The 22,828-nt window shown below is 48.2% G+C and overlaps 1 protein-coding gene across 2 annotated transcripts; it reads left to right on the top strand.

Moving 5' to 3' along the window:
* Nucleotides 1-213: 213 nt before the first annotated feature.
* Nucleotides 214-21,838, top strand: LOC144507786 (uncharacterized). 2 transcript variants are annotated; one of them, XM_078235080.1, is made up of 5 exons: nt 214-436; nt 8,061-8,124; nt 11,672-11,734; nt 14,031-14,093; nt 20,702-21,838. In XM_078235080.1, exons 2-5 carry the CDS (start codon nt 8,085-8,087, stop codon nt 21,433-21,435), a joined length of 900 nt encoding a protein of 299 aa, XP_078091206.1. In that variant the 5' UTR covers nt 214-436; nt 8,061-8,084; the 3' UTR covers nt 21,436-21,838. The 2 variants fall into 2 exon arrangements, with proteins under 2 accessions (XP_078091206.1, XP_078091207.1); XM_078235081.1 differs by lacking the exon at nt 8,061-8,124 and having other exon boundaries at nt 228-436.
* Nucleotides 21,839-22,828: the final 990 nt, after the last annotated feature.

Here is a 22,828-nt window from a genome sequence, read left to right as displayed (position 1 = left end):
CCCCATTAATGCGCCTGCGTCAATCTACAGCCAACCCCGCTAATGCGCATGCGTCAACCTCCCAGCCAACCCCCGCTAATGCGCCTGCGTCAATCTACAGCCAACCCCGCTAATGCGCTTGCGTCAATCTACCAGATCGCCCTCCCCGCTAATGCGCCTGCGTCAACCCATCAGCAACCTCCCCTAATGCGCCTGCGTCGACCTTCCGCTTTTGGTTGTCCTCGGCGATCGCCTGTTCCGAGTTGGTGCGGCTGTAGCAGCAGCAGCGGGAGCCGGAGCCGCGGCCTTGCTGCTTCCCCACCCCCAGAGAGAGACTGGAATTCCTGAATGAGAAGCTTCCCTGATGTTTGAGGGGGATGAAGCGGGTGGAGGAGGAGGAGGAGGTGGTGATGGGGGGGAGGGAGTGCTGAGCTAACTCTAACCCAGAGCCGCACAGGTAAGATGTTTCCAGAATCCTCTCCCCTCCTCATTATTCCCCCAAAACACTGCCCTCCTCTACCCAGTTAGGGAGCAGGAAGCGTCCCTCACCCTGCAGCAGCCTCCATCCTGCTGTCAAACAAAAGGCCTTTTCTTTAAACCTCAGGCTCTGCTTTTCCACAGAAAAAGCAGCAAATTTTCTCTATTTCTTTTGTCCAAAGTTCAACCTGAGGAAGAGTAACATGATTGTCCTGTTATCCCCCCCCTCCCCCTTGTGCCTCCTCCCTCTCTACCCCCCCCCCCCCCCATCAACTTTCCAAATAATTCATCCATTCCTCTGATTTGGCACCTCTTCCCCCAATTTTTATAATCCAAATTGAATTCTGAATTTCTTTGCATCAATGAGATAGTCATTGAGTTATTCAGCATGGAAACAGGCCCTTCGGCCCCATCCATCCATGCCGACCAGGTTTCCTAAACTGAGCTAGTCCCATTTACCTGCGTTTGGCCCATATCCCTCTAAACCTTTCCCATCCATGTACCTTGTCCAAGTGTCTTTTAAATGTTGTCATTATACCTGCCTCTACCACCACCTCTGGCAGCTTATTCTACACACGCACCACCCTCTCTTGTCATATGAGGAATGGTTGAGGACTCTGGGTCTGTACTTGTTGGCGATTAGGAGGATGAGGGGGGATCTTATTGAAACTTACGGGATACTGCGAGGCCTGGATTGAGTGGATGTGGAGAGGATGTTTCCTCTAGTAGGAAAAACTAGAACCAGAGGGCACAATCTCAGGCTAAAGGGACGATCCTTTAAAACAGAGATGAGGAGGAATTTCTTCAGCCAGAGGGTGGTGAATCTGTGGAACTCTTTGCCGCAGAAGGCTGTGGAGGCCAGGTCATTGAGTGTCTTTAAGACAGAGATAGATAGGTTCTTGATTAATAAGGGATCAGGGGTTAAGAACAAAGAACAATACAGCACAGGAACAGGCCCTTCGGCCCTCCAAGCCCATGCCGCTCCCTGGTCCAAACTAGACCATTCTTTTGTATCCCTCCATTCCCACTCCGTTCATATGGCTATCTAGATAAGTCTTAAACGTTCCCAGTGTGTCTGCCTCCACCACCTTGCCTGGCAGCGCATTCCAGGCCCCCACCACCCTCTGTGTAAAACATGTCCTTCTGATATCTGTGTTAAACCTCCCCCCCTTCACCTTGAACCTATGACCCCTCGTGAACGTCACCACCGACCTGGGGAAAAGCTTCCCACCGTTCACCCTATCTATGCCTTTCATAATTTTATACACCTCTATTACGTCTCCCCTCATCCTCCGTCTTTCCAGGGAGAACAACCCCAGTTTACCCAATCTCTCCTCATAACTAAGTCCCTCCATACCAGGCAACATCCTGGTAAACCTCCTCTGTACTCTCTCCAAAGCCTCCACGTCCTTCTGGTAGTGTGGCGACCAGAACTGGACGCAGTATTCCAAATATGGGGAAAAGGCAGGAGAATGGGGATGAGAAAAATATCAGCCATGATTGAATGGTGGAGCAGACTCGATGGGCTGAGTGGTCTAATTCTGCTCCTATGTCTTATGGTCTGTGTGACAAAGTCACCCCTCGGGTCCCTTTTAAATTGTCCCCTCTCACCTTAAACCTATACCCTCTAGTTTTGGACAGATTGGTGAATGTGTGATGACATTATTATACGCCATATCTTTTATCCAATTCCAAATGGCTCTTTTTATCATATTGTCATAAGTATGTCATTTCTCCACTTAAATCTAAATGGTGATAGTTAGACCAAGGGGTAACAGTAGCCAAATGCATGTATAGGTCTGAAGTTATCTTAATGTGGTGATCAACACTTCAGGTAGGTTAGTAGTGTTGAATCATTTAAGAAATGGTTGCATGATGTGAGCACCTTTCTGGTTTTCCTTCACCATGGGTGGCACAATGGTTAGCACTGCTGCCTCACAGTGCCCCAGGTTCAATTCCGGCCTCAGGTTACTATCTGTGTGGAGTTTGCACATTCTCCTTGTGTCTCTGTGGGTTTCCTCCGGGTGCTCCGGTTTCCTCCCACAGTCCAAAGGTGTGTGGGTTAGGTTGATTGGCCAGGCTAAATTGTCCCTAGTGTCGGGGGGCGGGGTTAGCACGGTAAATACCTGGGGTTGTGTGAATAGGGCCTGGATGGGATTGTGGTTGGTACTGACTCGATGGGCTGAATGGCCTCCTGTACTGTATGGATTCTATGATATGGACCTTGTGATTTGTACCCCATAATAATGTTTCCCCCTTCCATGAGGTTTCTTATTCGCGAGAGAACTTTTCTGTAAAATCTGAAATGTGCCTGCGATTTTTATTTTTAACCCCTAATCCCATTCTTAACAATTTGAGTTGCGGTCTTTAATTGGAAACAAGTGTTTCCAAGTTTTAACATGTCAGTGTATTTATACAAAGAATGGTGGCACAGTGGTTGGCACTGCTGCCTCACAGCGCCAGGGTCCCAGGTCCAATTCTGGCCTTGGGCGACAGTCTGCATGGAGTTTGCACTTTCTCCCCGTGTCTGTGTGGGTTTTCTGCGGGTGCTCTGGTTTCCTCCCACAGTCCAAAGATTTGTGGGTTGGGTGGATTGACCATGGTAAATGAATAGGGTTACAGGGATAGGGTGGGGGATTGGGCATGGGTGAGATGCTCTTTTGGAGTTGGTGCAGACTCGATGGGTTGAATGGCCTCCTCCTGCACTGTAGGGATTGAAAGTCATTCATGAGTTGCTTAATTTTAGAGTAATTAGAGGACAACCTTCAGATTGCTACACGTTTTAGCTGGATGCATTTTGTACAGTTATTTGATCCGATGGAAAATGTGACTTTGATTCTGCCGTTGTAGCATCCTTAGCAATTAACAATGAAAGCCATTGCTAAAATCACTGTCCTCCCCTTCAATGTGCGAGTTTGTATTGTGGTCCCAATTGATTTAGCACAGATCAAGAGTTAAAGTTGGGCCTCGAGTCATTTTGAAGTTGAGGATGCAGTGATGTTTCTGCCTGTGTCGGGAATTCCACATGTCACAAAAATGGTGTTAAAATGAAGCTTTGGGGTGAATCTACTTGCACTGTAGTTTCTGGGATGTTAACCTATCGGGGTTTTCAGAATGTTGACTCAGTATAGATGAAGGAGATGCAATACCTTGGGGGAGATGGTGATGCCGTGCCAATACTGGACTGGTGATTCATTTGATTTATTATTGTCACGTGTATTGGGATACAGTGAATAGTATTGTTTCTTGCGCGCTATACAGAGAAAGCATACCATTCATGGAGAGGGAAATGAGAGAGTGCAGAATGTAGTGTTACAGTCATAGCTAGGGTGTAGAGAAAGATCAACTTAATACGAGGTAGGTCCATTCAAAAGTCTGACAGCAGCAGGAAGAAGCTGTTCTTGAATCGGTTGGCACGTGACCTCAGACTTTTGTATCTTTTTCCCGGTGGAAGAATGTCCGGGGTGTGTGGGGTCCTTAATTATGCTGGCTGCTTTGTCGAGGCAGCGGGAAGTGTAGACAGAGTCGATGGATGGGAGGCTGGTTTGCGTGATGGACTGGGCTACGTTCATGGCCTTTTGTGGTTTCTTGCGGTCTTGGGCAGAGCAGGAGCCATACCAAGCTGTGATACAACCAGAAAGAATGCTTTCTATGGTGCATCTGTAAAAGTTGGTGGGAGTCGTAGCTGACATGCCAAATTTCCTTACTCTTATGAGAAAGTAGAGGCGTTGGTGGGCTTTCTTAACGATAGAAGTTCAGACCAATGCTCTAGTGACCTGGGTTCAAATCCCACCCCAGTGGCTGCAATCAAAAGCGAGTCTCAGTGATGGTGACAGCTATTAACAATTGTTGTAAAAACCCATCTGGTTCATTAATGTCATTTAGGGGAAGGAAATCTGCTGTCCTTACCCGGTCTGGCCTACTTGAGTCCAGAGCCACAACAACATGGTTGACTCTTGACTGCCCTGTCACTTGAGGGCAGTTAGAAATGGGCAACAAATGCTGTCCTTGCCAGCAATGCCCAGGTCCCATGAAACAATAAAGAAAAAATATATACATTGTGCGTCATCATGTCTTGGACCTGAATAGGAATTTGGATGTGTTGGCGGCCTTGCTGCACATATCCTGCTGGCAGAAGAGATAATGGGCAGGATTTTATGACCTTGCTCATTTTGACGGCACAGTGGCGCAGTGGTTAGCACTGCTGCCTCACAGCGCCAGAGACCCGTGTCCAATTCTGGCGTGGGTCACTGTCTGTGTGGAGTCTGCACGTTCTCCCCGTGTCTGCGTGGGTTTCCTCCGGGTGCTCCGGTTTCCTCCCACAGTCCAAAGATGTGCGGGTTAGTTTGATTGGCCATGCTAAATTGCCCCTTAGTGTCAGGGCATTGGCAGGGTAAGTGTGTGGGGCTACGGGAATAGGACCTGGGTGGGATTGTGGTCGGTGCAGACTCGATGGGCCGAATGGCCTCCTGCTGCACTGTCGGGATTCTATGATTTTATGATCCAGAAACTGTAAAATCCCACCCGAGGTCATGGGACCTTTCCATGCTCTGCCCCTCGCCCGCTACGATTCCCATGGTGGGCGGGGTGGGAAAGTTTCCCCCCAATGTCTCTCGAGTTGCTGGTGAAGTGAGTTCCCTCATAGAAATTGTTTAAAAAAGTCATTTCATATTGCCTGACTTGTCAGAATTAGCCAGGCAATGGTGTCTGACGTAGGGACTAATTGATGTCAAATGGTCAAAATCGGAGGAGTTTTACCCAATTCAGAATTATGGCCCTCATTCACACTTTTTAAATTGTCTGCCTCCTTAATGTTTGTTGAGTGTAATGAGTTCCTCTCTTGACATGAGAAGCCATTATGAAATGTGACCCACCACATCTTTGCGTGACCAGACTGTCGCTAACACTGATGCAGAAGAGGACACTGACTCTCTCTAGGATCTGCTTTTCCCCCTCTTGCTGACTCTTCGCTACAGGTACCAATGGTGCTTTGACACTCGGACAAGTTGCCACGTGAGCCTAGACAGTGCGTGTTAGACTATTCAACTGCAGTGGCATCACAGTTGAGCACAATGTTGCCCCAACTTGGAACCCACGTGTACTTTTCAGCAAGGGTTGTTGCATATTGATCTATAGCTCTGATCGCTTCTTCCTCTCTCTCTCTCTCTCTCTCTCTCTCTCTCTCTCTCTCTCTCTCTCTCTCTCCCTCTCTCTCCCTCCCCCCCCCCCCCCCCCCCCCCTAGAATCTAGTCTGTAATATTTTTTTATTTATTAATGTCACAAGTCGGCTTACATCAACACTGCAATGAAGTTGCTGTAAATTCCCCCAGTCGCCACACTCCGGTGCCTGTTCGGGTAACACTGAGGGAGAATTTAGCACGGCCAATGCACCCTAACCAGCACAACTTTCAGACTGAGAGGAAACCGGAGCATCTGGAGGAAACCCACGCAGGCACGGGGAGAACGTGCAGACTCCGCACAGACAGTGACCCAAGTCGCGAATCGAACCCGGGTCCCTGGCGCCGTGAGGCAGCAGTGCTAACCACTGGGCCACCGTACCACCTTCTGTTTGCATTATAACTTCTATCTGTTGCCTACCATAAGTTCCCATTTACATAGCATCTCTTGGTAACATTGTCTGGCAGCACAAAACCATTTGTGAATTTAAAAGGAGCCCTGGTTTCACCCGAACCCTCTGCTGTCTCTCGGTTGTCCTTAGTCAACGATCGGAAATCTCTTTCCCACTCAATTTTGGAAAAATTGAAGCCACTTTTTTCGGTCATGCTTCGGAAACTCCATTCGTTAACTACAAGCTCCAACCCTTAATCCTGCAACTGTCTGAGGCTGAACCAGACTGTTTATGGCCTTGATAATCCTGAGATGAGTTTTTAAAATTCATTTGTGTTGAGTTGCCCCATCTCGTTTGAGTCAAATGCTGGCTGGGCCAGCATTTATTGCCCATCCCTAGTTGCCTGAGGGCAGTTGAGAGTCAGCCACATTGCTGTGGCTCTGGAGTCACATGTAGGCCAGACCGGGTAAGGACGGCAGATTTCCTTCCCTAAAGGACATTAGCGAACCAGATGGGTTTTTCCAACAATGGTTTCATGGTCATCAGTAGATTCTTAATTCCAGATATTTTTTATTGAATTCAAATTCCACCATCTGCCGTGGCGGGATTCGAACCCGGATCCCCAGAACATTAGCTGAGGTTCTGGATTAATAGTCTAGCGATAATACCACTAGGCCATTGCCTCCCCTTAACCATGTGTCCCCTCCATCATGGCAGTTACCTACTTCGAATCTCCATAACATTACCTGACTGTTGGTGAATACTACTCCTTATTCAGGGCAGCACAATGGTTAGTGCTGCTGTCTCACAGCTCCAGGGACCTGGATTCGACTCCCGGCTTGAATCACTGTCTGTGCGGAGTCTGCACGTTCTCCCCGTGTCTGCGTGGTTTCCTCCGGGTGCTCCGGTTTCCTCCCACAGTCCAAAGATGTGCGGGTTAGGTGCATTGGCCATGCTAAATTGCCCTTTAGTGTTCCGGGATGCGTAGGTTAGAGGATTGGTAGGGTGAATATGTGGGGTTACAGGGATAGGTGGGGTTGTTGTAGGTGTGGACTCAATGGGCCGAATGGCCTCCTTCTGCACTGTAGGGTTTCTATGATTTATTTTCTATAACATCCATGTTGCTTCTAGGCGTGACTATTCCCCAGCACTTCTGTCTGGCCTCATCCAAATCTCTGCTGCCAATATCCCAACTCTCTCCGATTCCTCTTCACCCATCATTCCAGAGCTCACTGACTTACATATTCCCATCCTTGTTTTCAAATCTTTCTATTGTTTTGCCCCCTCAGTATCTTTGTAGCCTCTTGAGATTTCCACTGGTTCTGGCTACTGAAGCATCCCTGATTTTAATCGCTCCAATACGGGAAGTCGTAGCCTCAGCAGCTGAGCTCTGAAATTCCATTCCATCCCTAAAGTTCCCTGCTCTCTCTCTCTCCCTCCCTCGCCTCCTTTAGGAAGTTCCCGCAAACCTATTTCTGACCGAGCTATTGATCATTGACAAGCCTATGAAGTTCCTGGGACGATTTACTATGTTAAAAGCAGCCTATATGTATATATCCTGCATTCATATGGAATGCGCTGCCTGGGAGGGTGGAGGAGGCGGGATGCCTCACATCCTTTAAAAAGTACCTGGATGAGTACTTGGTGCATCATAACATTCAAGGCTATGCGGCAAGTGCTGGCAAGTGGGATTAGGTGGGCAGGACGGGGCATTTCACGTGTCAATGCAGGCTGGATGGGCTGAAGGGCTGCTTCTGCACTGTGGTATTCTGTGATACGACACTTCATAACCTCAGAATGCCCCAAAGAGCTTCACAAACCAATGTTGGAACTCTCGGGAGCGCAGTCACTGTTGGACTATTTTACAAGGACAAAATTTGCTCCAGTTTGTCATCCAAAGGCGTCGCCCTGAGCAGGAATTCCCCCTCTTGAAGAGCTAACATGTAGATTTATAACACTTCTGTTGCAAGTTAAAATGTTTTATTTCAGCCTGGAGACACCTGTGTTGTAACATTTGAAGGGTTTTTCTTTGTAGAGACAGGATTATCCCTGAAGAATTATGAATGAACTGTCTTCGAATGGGCATCCTTTTCTTTGTGGTAAGACTTCAAAATTCTCTCAACTGTAGTCACTGTTTTAAATCAGCAAAGACGTAGAAATAATTGAGCCCATATTGGCGCAATGTGAAAAGACCTGTGATTTTTCTCTGCATTTGGCAACGGGGTTAAGTTTAAGTTTATTTATTGGCGTCACAAGCAGGCTTACATTAACACTGCAATGAAGTTACTGTGAAAATCCCCCAATCTATGGGCGGCATGGTGAAACAGTGGTTAGCACTGCGACCTCACAGCGCCAGGAACCCGGTTCAATTCCAGCCTCGGATGAACTGTCCGTGTGGAGTTTGCACATTCTCCCCATGTCTGCATGGGTTTCCTCCGGGTGCTCCGGTTTCCTCCCACAATCCAAAGACGTGCGGGTTAGGTGGATTGGCCATGCTAAATTGCCCCTTAGTGTCAGAGGGATTAGGAGGGTAAATACATATGGGGTTGCGGGAATGGGAGCTGGATGGGATTGTTGTTGGTGCTGCCTCGATGGGTCAAGTGGCCTCCTTCTGCACTATAGATTCTATGATAGTCGCCACACTTCGGGTACACTGAGGGAGAATTTAGCACGGCCCAATGCGCCCTAACCAGCACGTCGTTCGGACTGTGGGAGGAAACCTGAGGAAACCGACGCAGACGCACGGGGGAGAACGTGCAGACTCCGCACAGACAGTGACCCAAGCCGGGAATCGAACCTGGGTCCCTGGCTCTGTGAGGCAGCAGTGCTAACCACTGTGCTGCCGATTATCTGTAAATGCAGAAATGTCCAAAAGACTGTGCTGGCTACCCAAAGGAAATCGTGCTGTTGTGAAAGCAAGTTTTTAATGAGTGAATAAATACAGAATTCTTGACACCCTGGCCGGAATTTTATCAGCACACCCGCCCTGATCCTTATGAACCCAGTGGGCGGACGCGCCGGTTAAATTCCACCCACTGGGTTCGCAGTGTACATTTTGCTTAACGCGAAAATGGTAAAAGACGTTTTCTTTTTTGGAAAATTAATTGTGCACGCCTATCTTTACCTGATGAATGTGGCCAGATATAAATGGAATATTTGAAGTAACAATGAGGCTTTGGAGCTAGAGAAAGAACAGTAAAAATAACAGACATTATTCTATGAATTATATGAATGTGGAAAAGATTGAAAGGGTGCAGAGGAGATTTACAAGGATGTTGCCTGGATTGAGTGGCATGCCTTACGAGGATAGGCTGAGGGAGCTCGGTCTTTTCTCCTTGGAGAGACGAAGGATGAGAGGAGACCTAATAGAGGTGTATAAGATGTTGAGAGGCATAGACCGGGTGGACTCTCAGAGGCTTTTTCCCAGGGTGGAAATGGCTGCTACGAGAGGACACAGGTTTAAGGTGCTGGGGGGTAGGTACAGGGGAAATGTTAGGGGGACGTTTTTCACACAGGGTGGTGGGCGAGTGGAATCGGCTGCCGTCAGTGGTGGTGGAGGCAAACTCAATAGGGTCTTTTAAGAGACTCCTGGATGAGTACATGGGACTTAATAGGATGGAGGGTTATAGGTAGGCCTAAAAGGTAGGGATATGTTCGGCACAACTTGTGGGGCTGAAGGGCCTGTTTTGTGCTGTAGTTTTTCTATGTTTCTATGAATGAGTAGTAACAATACCTGAAATGCCAAAAAATACAAGAATTTAGAGTTACTGATTCAAATTTTGATACACCTCTTATAAAAAGATTATTTGTGCTGTTTCGTATTGAAGGAATTTTATTTGGTGCTTTTCAAGTTAATTAAATCAGTAATTCCCCGAGTCATGCAGGGCAGGAAGATCCCCTGTTTAGTTTAAAGTTTTGTTTATTTATTAGTGTCACAAGTAGGCTTACATTCACACTGCAATGAAGTTACTGTGAAAATCCCCTAGTTACCACACTCCGGCGCCTGTTCGAGTACACTGAGGGAGAATTTAGCACGGCCAATGCACCTAACCAGTATGTCTTTTGGACTGTGGGAGGAAACCAGAGCACCCGGAGGAAACCCATGCGGACACATAGATGTCATAGAATCCTACAGTGCAGAAAGAGGCCATTCGGCCCATCGAGTCTGCACCAACCACAATCCCACCCAGGCCCTATCCCCATATCCCCACATGTTTATCCACTAATCCCTCTAACCTATGCATCCTGGGACACTAAGGGGCAATTTAGAATGGCCAGTCAACCTAGCCTGCACATCTTTGGACTGTGGGAGGAAACCGGAGCACCCGGAGGAAACCCACGCAGACACAGGGAGAATGTGCAAACTCCACACAGACAGCGTCCCGAGCTGGGATTTGAACCCAGGTCCCTGGAGCTGTGAAGCAGCAGTGCTAACACGGGGAGAACATGCAGACTCCGCGCATACTGACCCAAGTCAGGAATTGAACCCGAGTCCCTGGTGCTGTGAGGCAGCAGTGCTGACCACTGCCGCCATGTCTCTTTGCTGCTGTAACCTGAGATGTGACAGTTGTTCCTGGCAATCAGGAATCAGGAAGTGGGAAAACCAGCCAGTGTTCCCACTTTGGATTTCCACAAAGTGATGCCTGCTGGAAGTGCGGGTGTGTGTGCTTGGAGATTGACTCTGATGCCCACTGCAGTCAAATAGCCTGCTGACGCTCGCTGAGATTTATTCCATGGGAAATGGGTGTTACAGGAAAGGTGTTACCTTTTGGGATCTTTCCCTAGCAAGAATCATAAAATGGTTACAGCACAGAAGGAGGCCATTCAGGCCATTGTGTCTGCTGGCTACTGGAGAGGAAAGTAGGCAAGAATATTAAGGAAGAGGGGAGGGACTGCCTGGTAACTACGTTGCAGTGCTTTGAAAACTAGCTAATTAGATTAAATCAGGAAACGGCGCACTCGTGGAATTCTACTAATGGAGGAAATGTGTTGGAAACAAGACAGTCACCTCAAAAAAATTGTGAGAATAAAGGTTAGAAGTGAGCTGCAACCAACTTGGGGGGGTTTGATATCCGAGCGTGTGAACCTCAGCGGTAGCAGTCACTGGTTTCAGCTAGTTTTTTGTTCTTTGTACAACAGACAACTGGTGTTTTCCTGTAGCTAAAATGTTCAGGCTTCATTATAGCTCCACTAAATTTTACACAGCCCTTCATTTTCTCTGCCGCATTGATGTTGAGCTGCACCTATAGTAAAGTTTATTTATTAGTCATGGGTAAGGTTTACATTAACACTGCAATGAAGTTACTGTGAAATTCCCCTAGTCGCCACTGACCGGCGCCTGTTTGGGTCAATGCACCTAACCAGCACGTCTTTCAGACTGTGGGAGGAAACCGGAGCACCCGGAGGAAACCCACGCAGACACGGCGCAAACTCCACACAGACAGTGACCCAAGCCGGGAATCGAACCCGGGTCCCTGGCGCTGTGAAGCAGCAGTGCTAATCTGGGTTAGAGGTTGGTACGAGGGAGGAGGATTCGGAGCCTGAGGTTTGGGAGCAGTAGAGATTGGCAGCTGTGTGGGAGACGATGCTAAATGGTACATGTTGTGTTTTTTTTTAAACATTGTTCCCTCGCTGCCTTTCCTGTAGGTGATGACTCCTGCTGGGGTGTGGCTCCGCAACTGCCTGTGGCTCTTCATTGCTTTACCCAAGGTACAGAACACCAGACAGGACAGGGTTCAACTGTGACGCTTCCCTTGGCCGAGCGGCCCACTGACTATCTAGGCTCGCCATGAAGAATGAATAACCGTTTGGGTGGAGTATTGGAGAACTGCTAGCAACCATAGAACCATACCCGCCAAGAGCTGGGGGCAGGGGCACTGTTTCTAAAAGAAATGTGCCAGGTTTTGATTTGGTGGGAAGTCCAGGGGAAGTTCAGTAACATTTGGGTTTCAGGAGGACGAACAGATTGGAATCAGAATTCCATACACTCAGATGAATTATTATAATTTTCCATTTTTGCCTTAATGTAAATGAGCCGGTTTACAAATCAGCAATTGCAAAGAATGAGGAATCTTTTGACATTTTGTTTCTCCGTATAAACAAAGAACAGTACAGCACAGGAACCTGAGATGTGACAGTTGTTCCTGGCCCTCCAAGCCTGCGCCGATCACGTTTATAGGATCTTTACAGAGCAGAAAGAGGCCATTCTGCCCATCGAGCCTGCACCGACCACAATTCCACCCAGGCCCTATTCCAGTAACACCATGTACTTACCCTAGTTAATCCCCCTAACACTAGGGTCAATTTATCATGGCCAATCAAACTAATCCACACATCTTTGGACTAAGGAGTTTGCACGTTCTCCCCGTGTCTGCATGGGTTTCCTCCCACAGTGTGAAAGACGTGCTGGTTAGGGCGCATTGGCCATGCTAAATTCTCCCTCAGTGTACCCTGCAGCACAGTGGCAGAGTGGTTGGCACTGCTGCCGCACAGCACCAGGGGACCTGGGTTCGATTCCCGGCTTGGGTCACTATCTGTGGGAGGAAACCCATGCAGACACGGGGAGAACGTGCAAACTTCACACAGACAGTGACCCAAGCCGGGAATCGAACCTGGGTCCCTGGCGCTGTGAGGCAGCAGTGCTAACCCACTGTGCCACCATGCCGCCAGGAATCGAACCCGGCTGCTGGCGCTGTGAGGCAGCAGTGCTAACCACTGTGCCACCATGCTGCCCATTGTCCTATTTAGACCAACCGCCTGTATCCCTCTATTCCCCACCTGTTCATGTGTCCATCCAGATAAGTCTTAAATGTCGCTAGCATATCTGCCTCAACCACGTCACTTGGCAGCGCATTCCAGGCCCCCACCACCCTCTGTTTAAAAAAAAAAATTCCCCTGCACATCTCCACTCAACCCCCCCCTCCACCCCCCCCACTGCGAACTTGTGCCCCCTTTCACTTGTTTCTAAAATGCTTTTGGTTAAGCAGCAATTGCTGCTAAGTACTGGTGGCATAATCAGAACGGCTGCTTTGAATCATGAAGGTGCAAAATTAATAGACTTCATGGAATCCTACAGTGCAGAAAGAGGCCATTCGGCCCATCGCTTCTGCACTGACCACAATCCCACCCAGGTCCGATCCTCATAACCCCATGCATTTACCCTAGCTACTTTCCCCTGGCACCAAGGGGCAATTTAGCACGGCCCATCCACCTAACCTACACATCTCTGGACTGTGGGAGGAAACCGGAGCACCCGGAGGAAACCCACGCAGACATGGGGGAGGATGTGCAAACTCCACACGGACAATGACCCGAGGCCGGGGAATCGAACCCGGGTCCCTGGCGCTGCGAGGCAGCAGTGCTAACCACTGTGCCACCACCATGCCACCCACGCTAAATCTTCCAAGCTCTGTAGTAATCCTTTCGCAGTCGACCTTGGGCAACTGCTTTGAGGCTGACGAAGTTATCAGTACTTACTGCTGCAGAAAGCAAAAGGGCATCATCAAGCCCTCCACTGTTCAATAGTGAGAATCCTTCAGGGTGCCTCGCAGTAAAGTCCTGGGGTGGCACGGTAGCACAGTGGTTAGCACTGCTGCTTCACAGCTCCAGGGTCCCGGGTTCGATTCCTGGCTCGGGTCACTGTCTGTGTGGAGTTTGCACATTCTCCTCGTGTCTGCGTGGGTTTCCTCCGGGAGCTCCGGTTTCCTCCCACAGTCCAAAGATGTGCGGGTTAGGTTGATTGGCCATGTTAAATTGCCCCTTGGTGTCCTGGGATGCGTAGGTTAGAGGGATTAGTGGGTAAATATGTGGGGGTAGGGCCTGGGTGGGATTGTGGTCGGTGCAGACTCGATGGGCCGAATGGCCTCCTTCTGCACTGTAGGGTTTCTATGATTTCTATGATTTTCTGTTATATCTCTGCTACTTCCCCTGAAAACTGTAATTTTCTCTTTAGAAATTTGGCAATTGTATTCACAAAAGTTGTGCTATTGTTTTTACATGTTTGTAGATTGGGATAACCTCAGGAGGACTATGACCGAGCTGTCTTTGAAAGGTCTTCCACTTCTGCATGGTAAGTTGTTTCTGTGTCTGGTAGAATTTAAATCGCAAAGCTATCTGTAATAATTTTAAGAATCTAAGCCTTTTTTTTTCTCCAATTTATGTTGTTGTGACTTGGTATTTTGAAATCGGTGCGTAACACCACCAGCTTATTATTCTGGTCCCTCTCTATCTTTTTAAAGTGACATGCCCCGTTCTTACCCCGCTCCAGAGGCGGTGTTGTAACCCTGCTAAGTAGGGTTGCCCAGCCGTGATTAAACGTATTCCTGCAGGCACGCTCCAGTCGTTAGTCAGCTGACACATCCATCCTTGTGACGCACGACTTTCCTACACCAATTGGATGATGCCAAATAGTAGTTTTTCCAATCTTTCTCTCTCCCCCCCCCCTTAGTAATTTTTTATATCTGGTAAAGGGAAAAGCTTTCCCAGATAAGTGACAATATTGTCCCGCTGATATTTCTCCCAGGATTGAGCACATCAGTGTCCTGGAGATTGATGTTCAATTCCTGGAGGCTCCAGGCCAATCCTAGAGGGTTGGCAACCCTATCTTGACCCCTATTGCAATGTAAAATGCATACAGTTTTAGAATAGAATAGAATCTCTACAGTACAGAAGGAGGCCATTCGGCCCATCAAATCTGCACCGACCACCATCCCACCCAGGCCCTATTCCCGCAACCCCACACGTTTACCCTGCTAATCCACCTGACACTAGCGTCAATTTTAGCACGGCCAATCAACCTAACCCGCACATCTTTGGACTGTGGGAGGAAACCGGAGCACCTGGAGGAAACCCACGCAGACACGGGGAGAATGTGCAAACTCCACACAGACAGTGACCCGAGGCCAGAATTGAACCTGGGACCCTGGCGTTGTGAGGCAGCAGTGCTAACCACTGTGCCACCATGCCGCCCGTTTTGTTCTTGTTTTACACAAGTACAGATCACTGCAAGCACAGACAAGTCAGATTGCTTCGTAATTAACAAAGAATCTGATCTCTGGCATGCACTTATGTCAGCGTCAAAGTTGCCGACTTGTTGAATCATTGGATTGTCAACCACAGAATGTGGTCCATTGTGTCTATGCGGGCTCTTTTGAAGGGTGTCTCCGATTAGTCCCCCCCCCCCCCCCCCGCTCTTTCCCCATAGCACTGCAGATAATCCTCTTTTGCATTACATACCCAGCACCCCTCTTAAGACACTCTTTAAAACTAACTCTTTGACCAAGGCTGGCACGGTGGTTCTGTGAGCACTGCTGCCTCACAGCGCCAGGGACCCGGGTTCGATTCCCGGCTTAGGTCACTGTCTGTGTGGAGTTTGCACGTTCTCCCCGTGTCTGCGTGGGTTTCCTCCGGGTGCTCCGGTTTCCTCCCACAGTCCGAAAGACGTGCTGGTTAGGATGCATTGGCCGTGCTAAATTCTCCCTCAGTGTTACCCGAACAGGGGCCGGAGTGTGGCGACTAGGGGATTTTCACAGTAACTTGTGAAAAGGGTGGCATGGTGGCACAGCGGTTAGCACTGCTGCCTCTCAGCTCCAGGGACCTGAGTTCGATTCCCGGCTTGGGTCACTATCTGTGTGGAGTCTGCACATTCTCCCCGTGTCTGCGTGGGTTTCCTCCGGGTGCTCCGGTTTCCTCCCACAGTCCAAAGATGTGCGGGTTCGGTGGATTGGCCATGATAAATTGACCCTTGGTGTCAGGGGGATTGGCAGGGTAAATATGCGGGGTTTTGGGGATAGGGTGGGATGTTGTCGGTGCAGACTCGATGGGCCAAATGGCCACCTTCTGCACTGTAGGGATTCTATGAACTTCATTGCAGTGTTAATGCAAGCTGACTTGTGACACTAATAAATAAACTTTATTAAAAAAAACTTTAACTGAAATCTTCAAGTAGACCAATTGAATCCTGAAAAGGAATATAAATTGCGCCCTTTCTGTGTAGGTGTGATAGTTGTGTAGTAAAGAACTGGAACAGACCTCAAAACGCTCAGAATCCTCGGGGGAAAATAGAGAAGGAATCAAGGGATTGAAGTTGGGGAATAAACATCAAGTTACTACAAACATTGCTTTTGAGCTTGAATCTGGAAAGTAAGTCAGCTCGTCATTAACTGGAACTTTCCAGCCCTGCCTGCTTTGCGTTGCTTTAATAAATATCAGCACATATTTTGTGCCTCCCACTCCTTTCTAAAACCCATTGTATTTCTTTGTACGTAGCCTGCCTATATGAAGGGAGAGGGGAGGAAATGACATCTTGCTGAATCAGTGTAAGTGCTGCTATCAGAGTCTGCAATCTGTCCTGACAGCGGAAGTGAAGTCCTACAACCTGAATTTTTTTTTTGGCTAGTGATTCCAGAGGCAATCTAGTTTTGGTATGTAAGGAACTTGGCCCCCGGTGTTTTGTGGCACAGGTTGGCCACTGACAAATCGGACGGTGTTAGGAAGTCGAGTACGAAGTAGCAATGGACTGCAGAACCTCCTTGATTGAAATATTGGGTTAATTTGCCATCGAGGCTTAGGCGCGGAGCTCTGTGCTCTACCCTTTGCTTGTCCCCCCTGCTAATGTTAAGGTGGTGTCTTGAGAATGTGCCGCTGTTCCCTTGCTTCACCTTTCCTCCTCGAATCTCCAGTGGTCCAACAATAGGAGCTTGCGTCACAACAGTAGCATGTGCTTAACACTCTGAGTTCACAGAATACTACAATGCAGGAGAGGCCCTTCGAGTCTGCACACCGACGCATGAAAGGCCCTGACCTACCCACCTAACGCCACTTGCCAGCACTTGGCCCATAGCCTTGAATGTTATGGCGTGCCAAGTACTCATCCAGGTGTTGTGAGACTTGTTTCTGTGCCCACCCCAGTCCAACGCCAGCATCTCCACATCATGTCCAAAGATGTGCGGGTTAGGTGGATTGGCCATGTAAATTACCCTTTGGTGTTCAAAGATCATAGAATCATAGAAACCCTACAGTGCAGAAAGAGGCCATTTGGCCCATCGAGTCTGCACCGACCACCCAGGCCCTACCCCCGTATCCCTTTATATTTACCCACTAATCCCTCCCAGGCAATGCATTCCAGACCATCACCTGTTTAAAACAAAGTTTTTACTCAAATCCCCCCTAAATCTCCCACCTCTCACTTTTTTAACTTGTGTCCCTCGTAGCTCACCCTTCAACTAAGGGGAACAGCTGCTCCCTATCCTCCCGTCCGTGCCCCTCATAATATTGAACACCTCGATCAGGTCGCCCATCAGTTTGCTCTGCTCCAGAGAAAACAACCCAAGCCTACCCAACCTCTCTTTATAACTTAAATGTTCCATCCCAGGCAGCATCCTGGTGGATCTCCTCTGCACCGCTTGCAGAGTTGCTGCAGATTCCAATGTGCTGTATAAACTCGAGAATAGAATCACTATATAATTATTTTCCGTCTACCCTGAACCAAGAAATAGCAAATTGAACTGCTAAGTGGGCACAAGAATAACATTAAAACATCACAAGCAAAGAAAAATGTAACAAAACTGCACATCTTTGGACACCAAAGGGCAATTTAGCATGGCCGATCCACCTAACCCGCACATCTTCTGTCCTCTAAGTCCAAAGATGTGCGGGTTAGGTTGATTGGCCATGCTAAAATTGCCCCTTAGTGTCCTGAGATGCGTAGGTTAGAGGGATTAGTGGGTAAATATAAAGGGATACGGGGGTAGGGCCTGGATGGTCGGTGCAGACTCGATGGGCCAAATGGCCTCTTTCTGCACTGTAGGGTTTCTATGATTCTATGATCTTTGGACACCAAAGGGTAATTTACCATGGCCAATCCACCTAACCCGCACATCTTTGGACATGATGTGGAGATGCTGGCATTGGACTGGGATGGGCACAGTAAGAAGTCTCACAACACCAGGTTAAAGTCCAACAGGTTTATTTGGTATCATGAGCTTTCGGAGCGCTGCTCCTTCACCTGACCAGGTGAATCACCTGATGAAGGAGTAGTGCTCCGAAAGCTCATGCTACCAGATAAACCTGTTGGACTTTAACCTGATGTTGTGAGACTCACTGCATCTTTGGACACTAAGGGGCAATTTAGCATGGCCAATCCACTTAACATGCAAATCTTTGGACACGAAGGGGCAATTTAGCATGGCCAATCCACTTAACATGCAAATCTTTGGACACTAAGGGGCAATTTGGCCCAGGTGCATGGCAGTTTGAGCAGTATCTGAAAGTAATGTTAAGTTAATGTTTCAAATGTCAACCTTTCAATTAATTAGAACAATAGGTAAAAAGAGATCTAATAATGATGTGAGACATTGAGAGGTTTAATTAAGGTGTCAAACAGGGGAGGTGATGGCCGAGTGGTATTATCGCTAGTCTATTAACCCAGAAACTCAGCTAATGTTCTGGGGACCCGGGTTCGAATCCTGCCACGGCAGATGGTGAAATTTGAATTCAATTTTAAAAAATAAATCTGGAATTAAGTATCTACTGATGACCATGATATCATTGTTGGAAAAACCCATCTGGTTCACTAATATCCTTTAGGGAAGGAAATCTGCCATTCTTACCTGGTCTGGCCTACATGTGACTCCAGAGCCGCAGCAATGTGGTTGACTCTCGACTGTCCTCTAAGGGCAACTAGGGATTGGCAATAAATGCTGGCCAGCCAGCGACACGCATGTCCCACGAATGAATAATAAAAAAAAATAAAGAAAAGGTATCCCCAGTAACGGTTGAGGAGGTAATAAGGGCATAAAGTTAAGATTAATCACCAACAGAATGAAGGGAGTGTTCAGGAAAATATTGTTGCTGTGATTAATGCCCTAATGGAAACAGTAGAAGGGACATGATATCTACTTCCCTTTTAGGAGCTAGCTATTTGAAAATAAAAATTTTAAAGGGTTTGGGAAAAGTGAAGTGAAATTGGATTAAGTGGCTAGCTGTTTGAGAGCTGGCACAGGTGTTTTAGGCAAAAGTGGCCTTTTTTTGGGTTGGTTCTGAATGTTTTCTCTCGTGCTGTTCAGTGTTTCATTACTGACGGGCAATTTTTAATTTCAACTTTGATTTCTTCTTTGACGTTTTGTGATGTAGTTTCTCAAAGTAGTGTAAAAATAACTTGTGTGGTTATGATAGTTTCGCCAGCATGTTCTCTCTCTCTCTCTCCTTTCTTCCCATGACAAAAGAATCCTTTTTGGTTTCCCCTGCACGGGGTGGACTGGTTGGCCAGATCTACAGGCTCCAGCTGAGGGAGGGGGCTGAATTGACGTCAGCACATAAATAGTCAAACTCCTTCAGGAGGTAAAAGCAACACATCGCAGAGGCTGGAAATCTGGAATAAAAACAGAAAATGCTGAAAAATCTCAGCAGGTCTGGCAGCATCTGTGGAGAGAGAAACAAGAGTTAACATTTTGACTTTGTGTCCCTTCTTCCAAAGATGTGCAGGTTAGGTGGATTGGCCATGCTAAATTGCCCCTTAGTGTCCAAAGATGTGCCGATCAGGGGAAAGCATGAGGTAAATGCATGGGGTTATGGGGATGCTCTATCGGAGAGTTGGTGCAGACTCGATGGGCCGAATGGCCTCCTTCTGCACTGCAGGATTCCATGATTCTTCAAAGCTGAGTTTAGTTCTTTCAAATGTACACGTGATAATTCAGCTTCCCTGTACGTTTAGGGGTCAGTAGCCTCCAATCGTATTACCCTGAGGTTCAGACAAGTATCATTAGATGGGGAAAGAAATTGCTTTCTTCAACTTTCTCTTGCTGTTTATGCTCTGTTTAAATTTTTATCTGCGTCATCCACAAAGACCTCCTGGCTACATAGATAAGCTTGGAGGGGGAGGATCCAGAGACCCAGGGTAATGCTCTGGGGACCCGGGTTCGAACCCCGTCACGGCAGATGGTGAAATTTGAATTCAATAAAAAATCTGGAATTAAAAGTCTGATCATGAAACCATTGTCGCAAAAACCCATCTGCTTCACTAATATCCTTTAGGGAAGGAAATCTGCCGTCCTTACCCGGTCTGGCCTACATGTGACTCCAGAGCCACAGCAATGTGGTTGACTCTCAACAGCCCTCAGGTATGGGCAATAAATGCTGGCCCAGCCCATCCCACTCAGTTGCAACATCTCATGAATGAATTTTTTTTTTAAAAAGGCCTCCTGGTCCAGTTCTGATAATACGGGTAGTATTAATCTCTCCAATTCCTTTTTTGAAATATCTGTTGTCAGATAATTTGTGTTAAAACCAGCAAAAGGACAGGATTATTCCGCAAATTGAAAACATGAACATGGGGTGGCACAGTGGTTAGCACTGCTGCCTCACAGCGCCAGGGACCTGTGTTTGATTCCTGGCTTGGGTCACTCTGTGCGGAGTCTGCATGTTCTCCCCGTGTCTGCGTGGGTTTCCTCCGGGTGCTCCGGTTTCCTCCCACAGTCTGAAAGACGTGCTGGTTAGGGTGCATTGACCCGAACAGGCACCGGAGTGTGGCGACTAGAGGAATTTCACAGTAACTTCATTAATGTAAGCCTTACTTGTGACTAATAAAATAAACTTTTTAGACTATCAATGTTGGGTCTCAAATCTAGGTGCTGTCTCAATTCTAAATGCCCTTAGCTCTGTCTGTCTGTCTTTTTAAAGATCCAGTGATTGGAGAGCTGTTAGCTGAGAAACAGGCCGTGGACTCGAAGAAAGAAGAGAAGCTGAGGAAGAACAGAGAAGCCATGAAGAAGCACCGGGAAGATGAGACGGCGGAGCAGAGGGAGGACAGACTGCGTAAAAACCGGGAAGCCATGCGAGTCCGCCGTCAGATGGAATCCGAGGAGCAGCGGGACGACAGACTGCGCAAGAACCGCGAGGCCATGAAACGGTTCCGCGAGAGGGAAACGGAAGCGCAGAGAGACGAGCGCCTGCGCAAAAATAGGGAGTCCATCAAAAGCCGGCGGCAGCAGGAGTCGCAGGAGCAGCGGGAGGAGAGACTGCGGAAAAACTGGGAACTGACCAAAGTCCGCCGGCAGGAGGAGACCGAGGAAGAGCGGGAGCAGAGGCTGCGTCGCAACTGGGACGGCATCAAGAGGCGCCGCGAGCAGGAGACCGAGGAACAGCGGCAGAAGCGGCTGCGCAAAAACTGGGAGGGGATCAAGAACCGGCGGCAGCAGAAGAACGAGGGCGAGAAGGAAGACATGTTGTGCCGGATTTGGGAGGCAATGAGACAGTTCACCCAGCAGGAGATGCAGGAGGACAGAGACAAGAGATGCCACTTGCTTTTTGATAGGGGACTCATGGAAGGAACGCAAGAGGGGAAGGATGAAAGACTGCAGAGCAGGGAGCCCCCGCGGTGCTCGTTCCAACAGGACATGGAACAGAGGAAATGAAGGGAAAGGCGCGTGGAATTTGAATTCAGTAACGCTCCGGTGCCACTCTTCCTCCAACATCCCCTAAAATTGAAGCTTTTGACCAATTATACTCTCCCGTTTTAGCTTGGCGAACAATGCTGGTTACTAGGAAACAATATTACGCCGTAGAATGTATCGAGCCGCGCCGGTGATGGATAAAATCACCTTCCTTCGTGGCCGGCAGTGATTCACTGAACTTAAAATGTACGGTCACCAAGGAAGGCAACATGGCCGCTGCACGCGCTGTCATTCTGATGTACGAGCAACATTGTTGGTTTTTTTTGGTCAGTTGCAACTGAGCGATTGCTTTTCCTTTTTTACAGAAAGGAATGGAGGGAGTGTTTCACGATGTGTTGTACATTACAGATGATTGTGTCGATGACGGACATTTTGTGGTTCCTTTTGGTTAGAATGCAATTGCGTTCATTCTTGAAGAAATTCTCTCGCGTTGATTTGAGGCCTGAGGGTCGATAGATTTTTTTTTGATAGGCAAAGGAAAGGGTTATGAGGGGCTGACGGGGAGGGGGAAGTGGATTGGAGGCCACAATCATATCGGCCCACGATCTTAGACGCGAAGGGCTGAATGGCCTGCCCTTGCAAGCCCGCCAACCGAGCACTCCCTGGGCTCCTGTGTAGACGGTGCCGTTTGCCTGACCGATGCAATTGGCACGAGAAGGAAATGAAATAAACTGATTAGGCTCCGCTCCTGAATATCAGTGACAAAACCGGATAGATTGCCAGCCCTCTATCTTACAGGTACAGTAAGAAGTCTCTCAACACCAGGTTAAAGTCCAATTGGACTTTAGCCTGGTGTTGTGAGACTCCTTACTGTGCCCACCCCAGTCCAACGCCGGCATCTCCACATCATCATCTTACAGCTGCAAGTGACTCTCTTAAAGGGTATGGGAAGGATGTGAGAGTGGCGACTAAGGCTAGCCGTGTCCCTGCAATGGTCGGCACCGAAATATAGAATCCCTACAGTGCAGAAGGAGACCATTGGGCCCATCGAGTCTGCACCGAACACAATCCCACCCAGGCGTTATTCCCATAACCCTACATATTTACCCTGCTAATCCCCCTGACACCTAGGGTCAATTATGGCCAATCAACCTAACCCGCACATCTTTGGACTGTGGGAGGAAACCCACGCAGACAATGTGCAGACTCCGCACAGACAGTGACCCAAAGCTGGAATCGAACCTGGATCCCTGGCGCTGTGAGGCAGCAGTGCTAACCACTGTGTCACCGTGCCGCCCTAGCTGCTGTGTTTGTTGCTAGTGGTGGTTTCTACTGCGTGTGTGTGTGTGTATATTTAAAAACAATCTGTCTCTTTCAATGCACAGCTTCTAGCATACGTGTTATCACGGAGAGT

Source organism: Mustelus asterias, chromosome 19, assembly GCF_964213995.1.
Source record: "Mustelus asterias chromosome 19, sMusAst1.hap1.1, whole genome shotgun sequence".
NCBI lineage: Eukaryota > Metazoa > Chordata > Chondrichthyes > Carcharhiniformes > Triakidae > Mustelus > Mustelus asterias.
This window is presented reverse-complemented; position numbering and strand designations above follow the sequence as displayed.

Bases quoted from the DNA above. Each gene is read 5' to 3' on its own strand.
- LOC144507786 (XM_078235080.1), top strand. From the start codon at position 8,085: ATGAATGAACTGTCTTCGAATGGGCATCCTTTTCTTTGTG. The intron at 8,125-11,671 runs GTAAGACTTCAA...CCTTTCCTGTAG, and splicing joins TGGGCATCCTTTTCTTTGTG to GTGATGACTCCTGCTGGGGT. The intron at 11,735-14,030 runs GTACAGAACACC...ACATGTTTGTAG, and splicing joins TCTTCATTGCTTTACCCAAG to ATTGGGATAACCTCAGGAGG.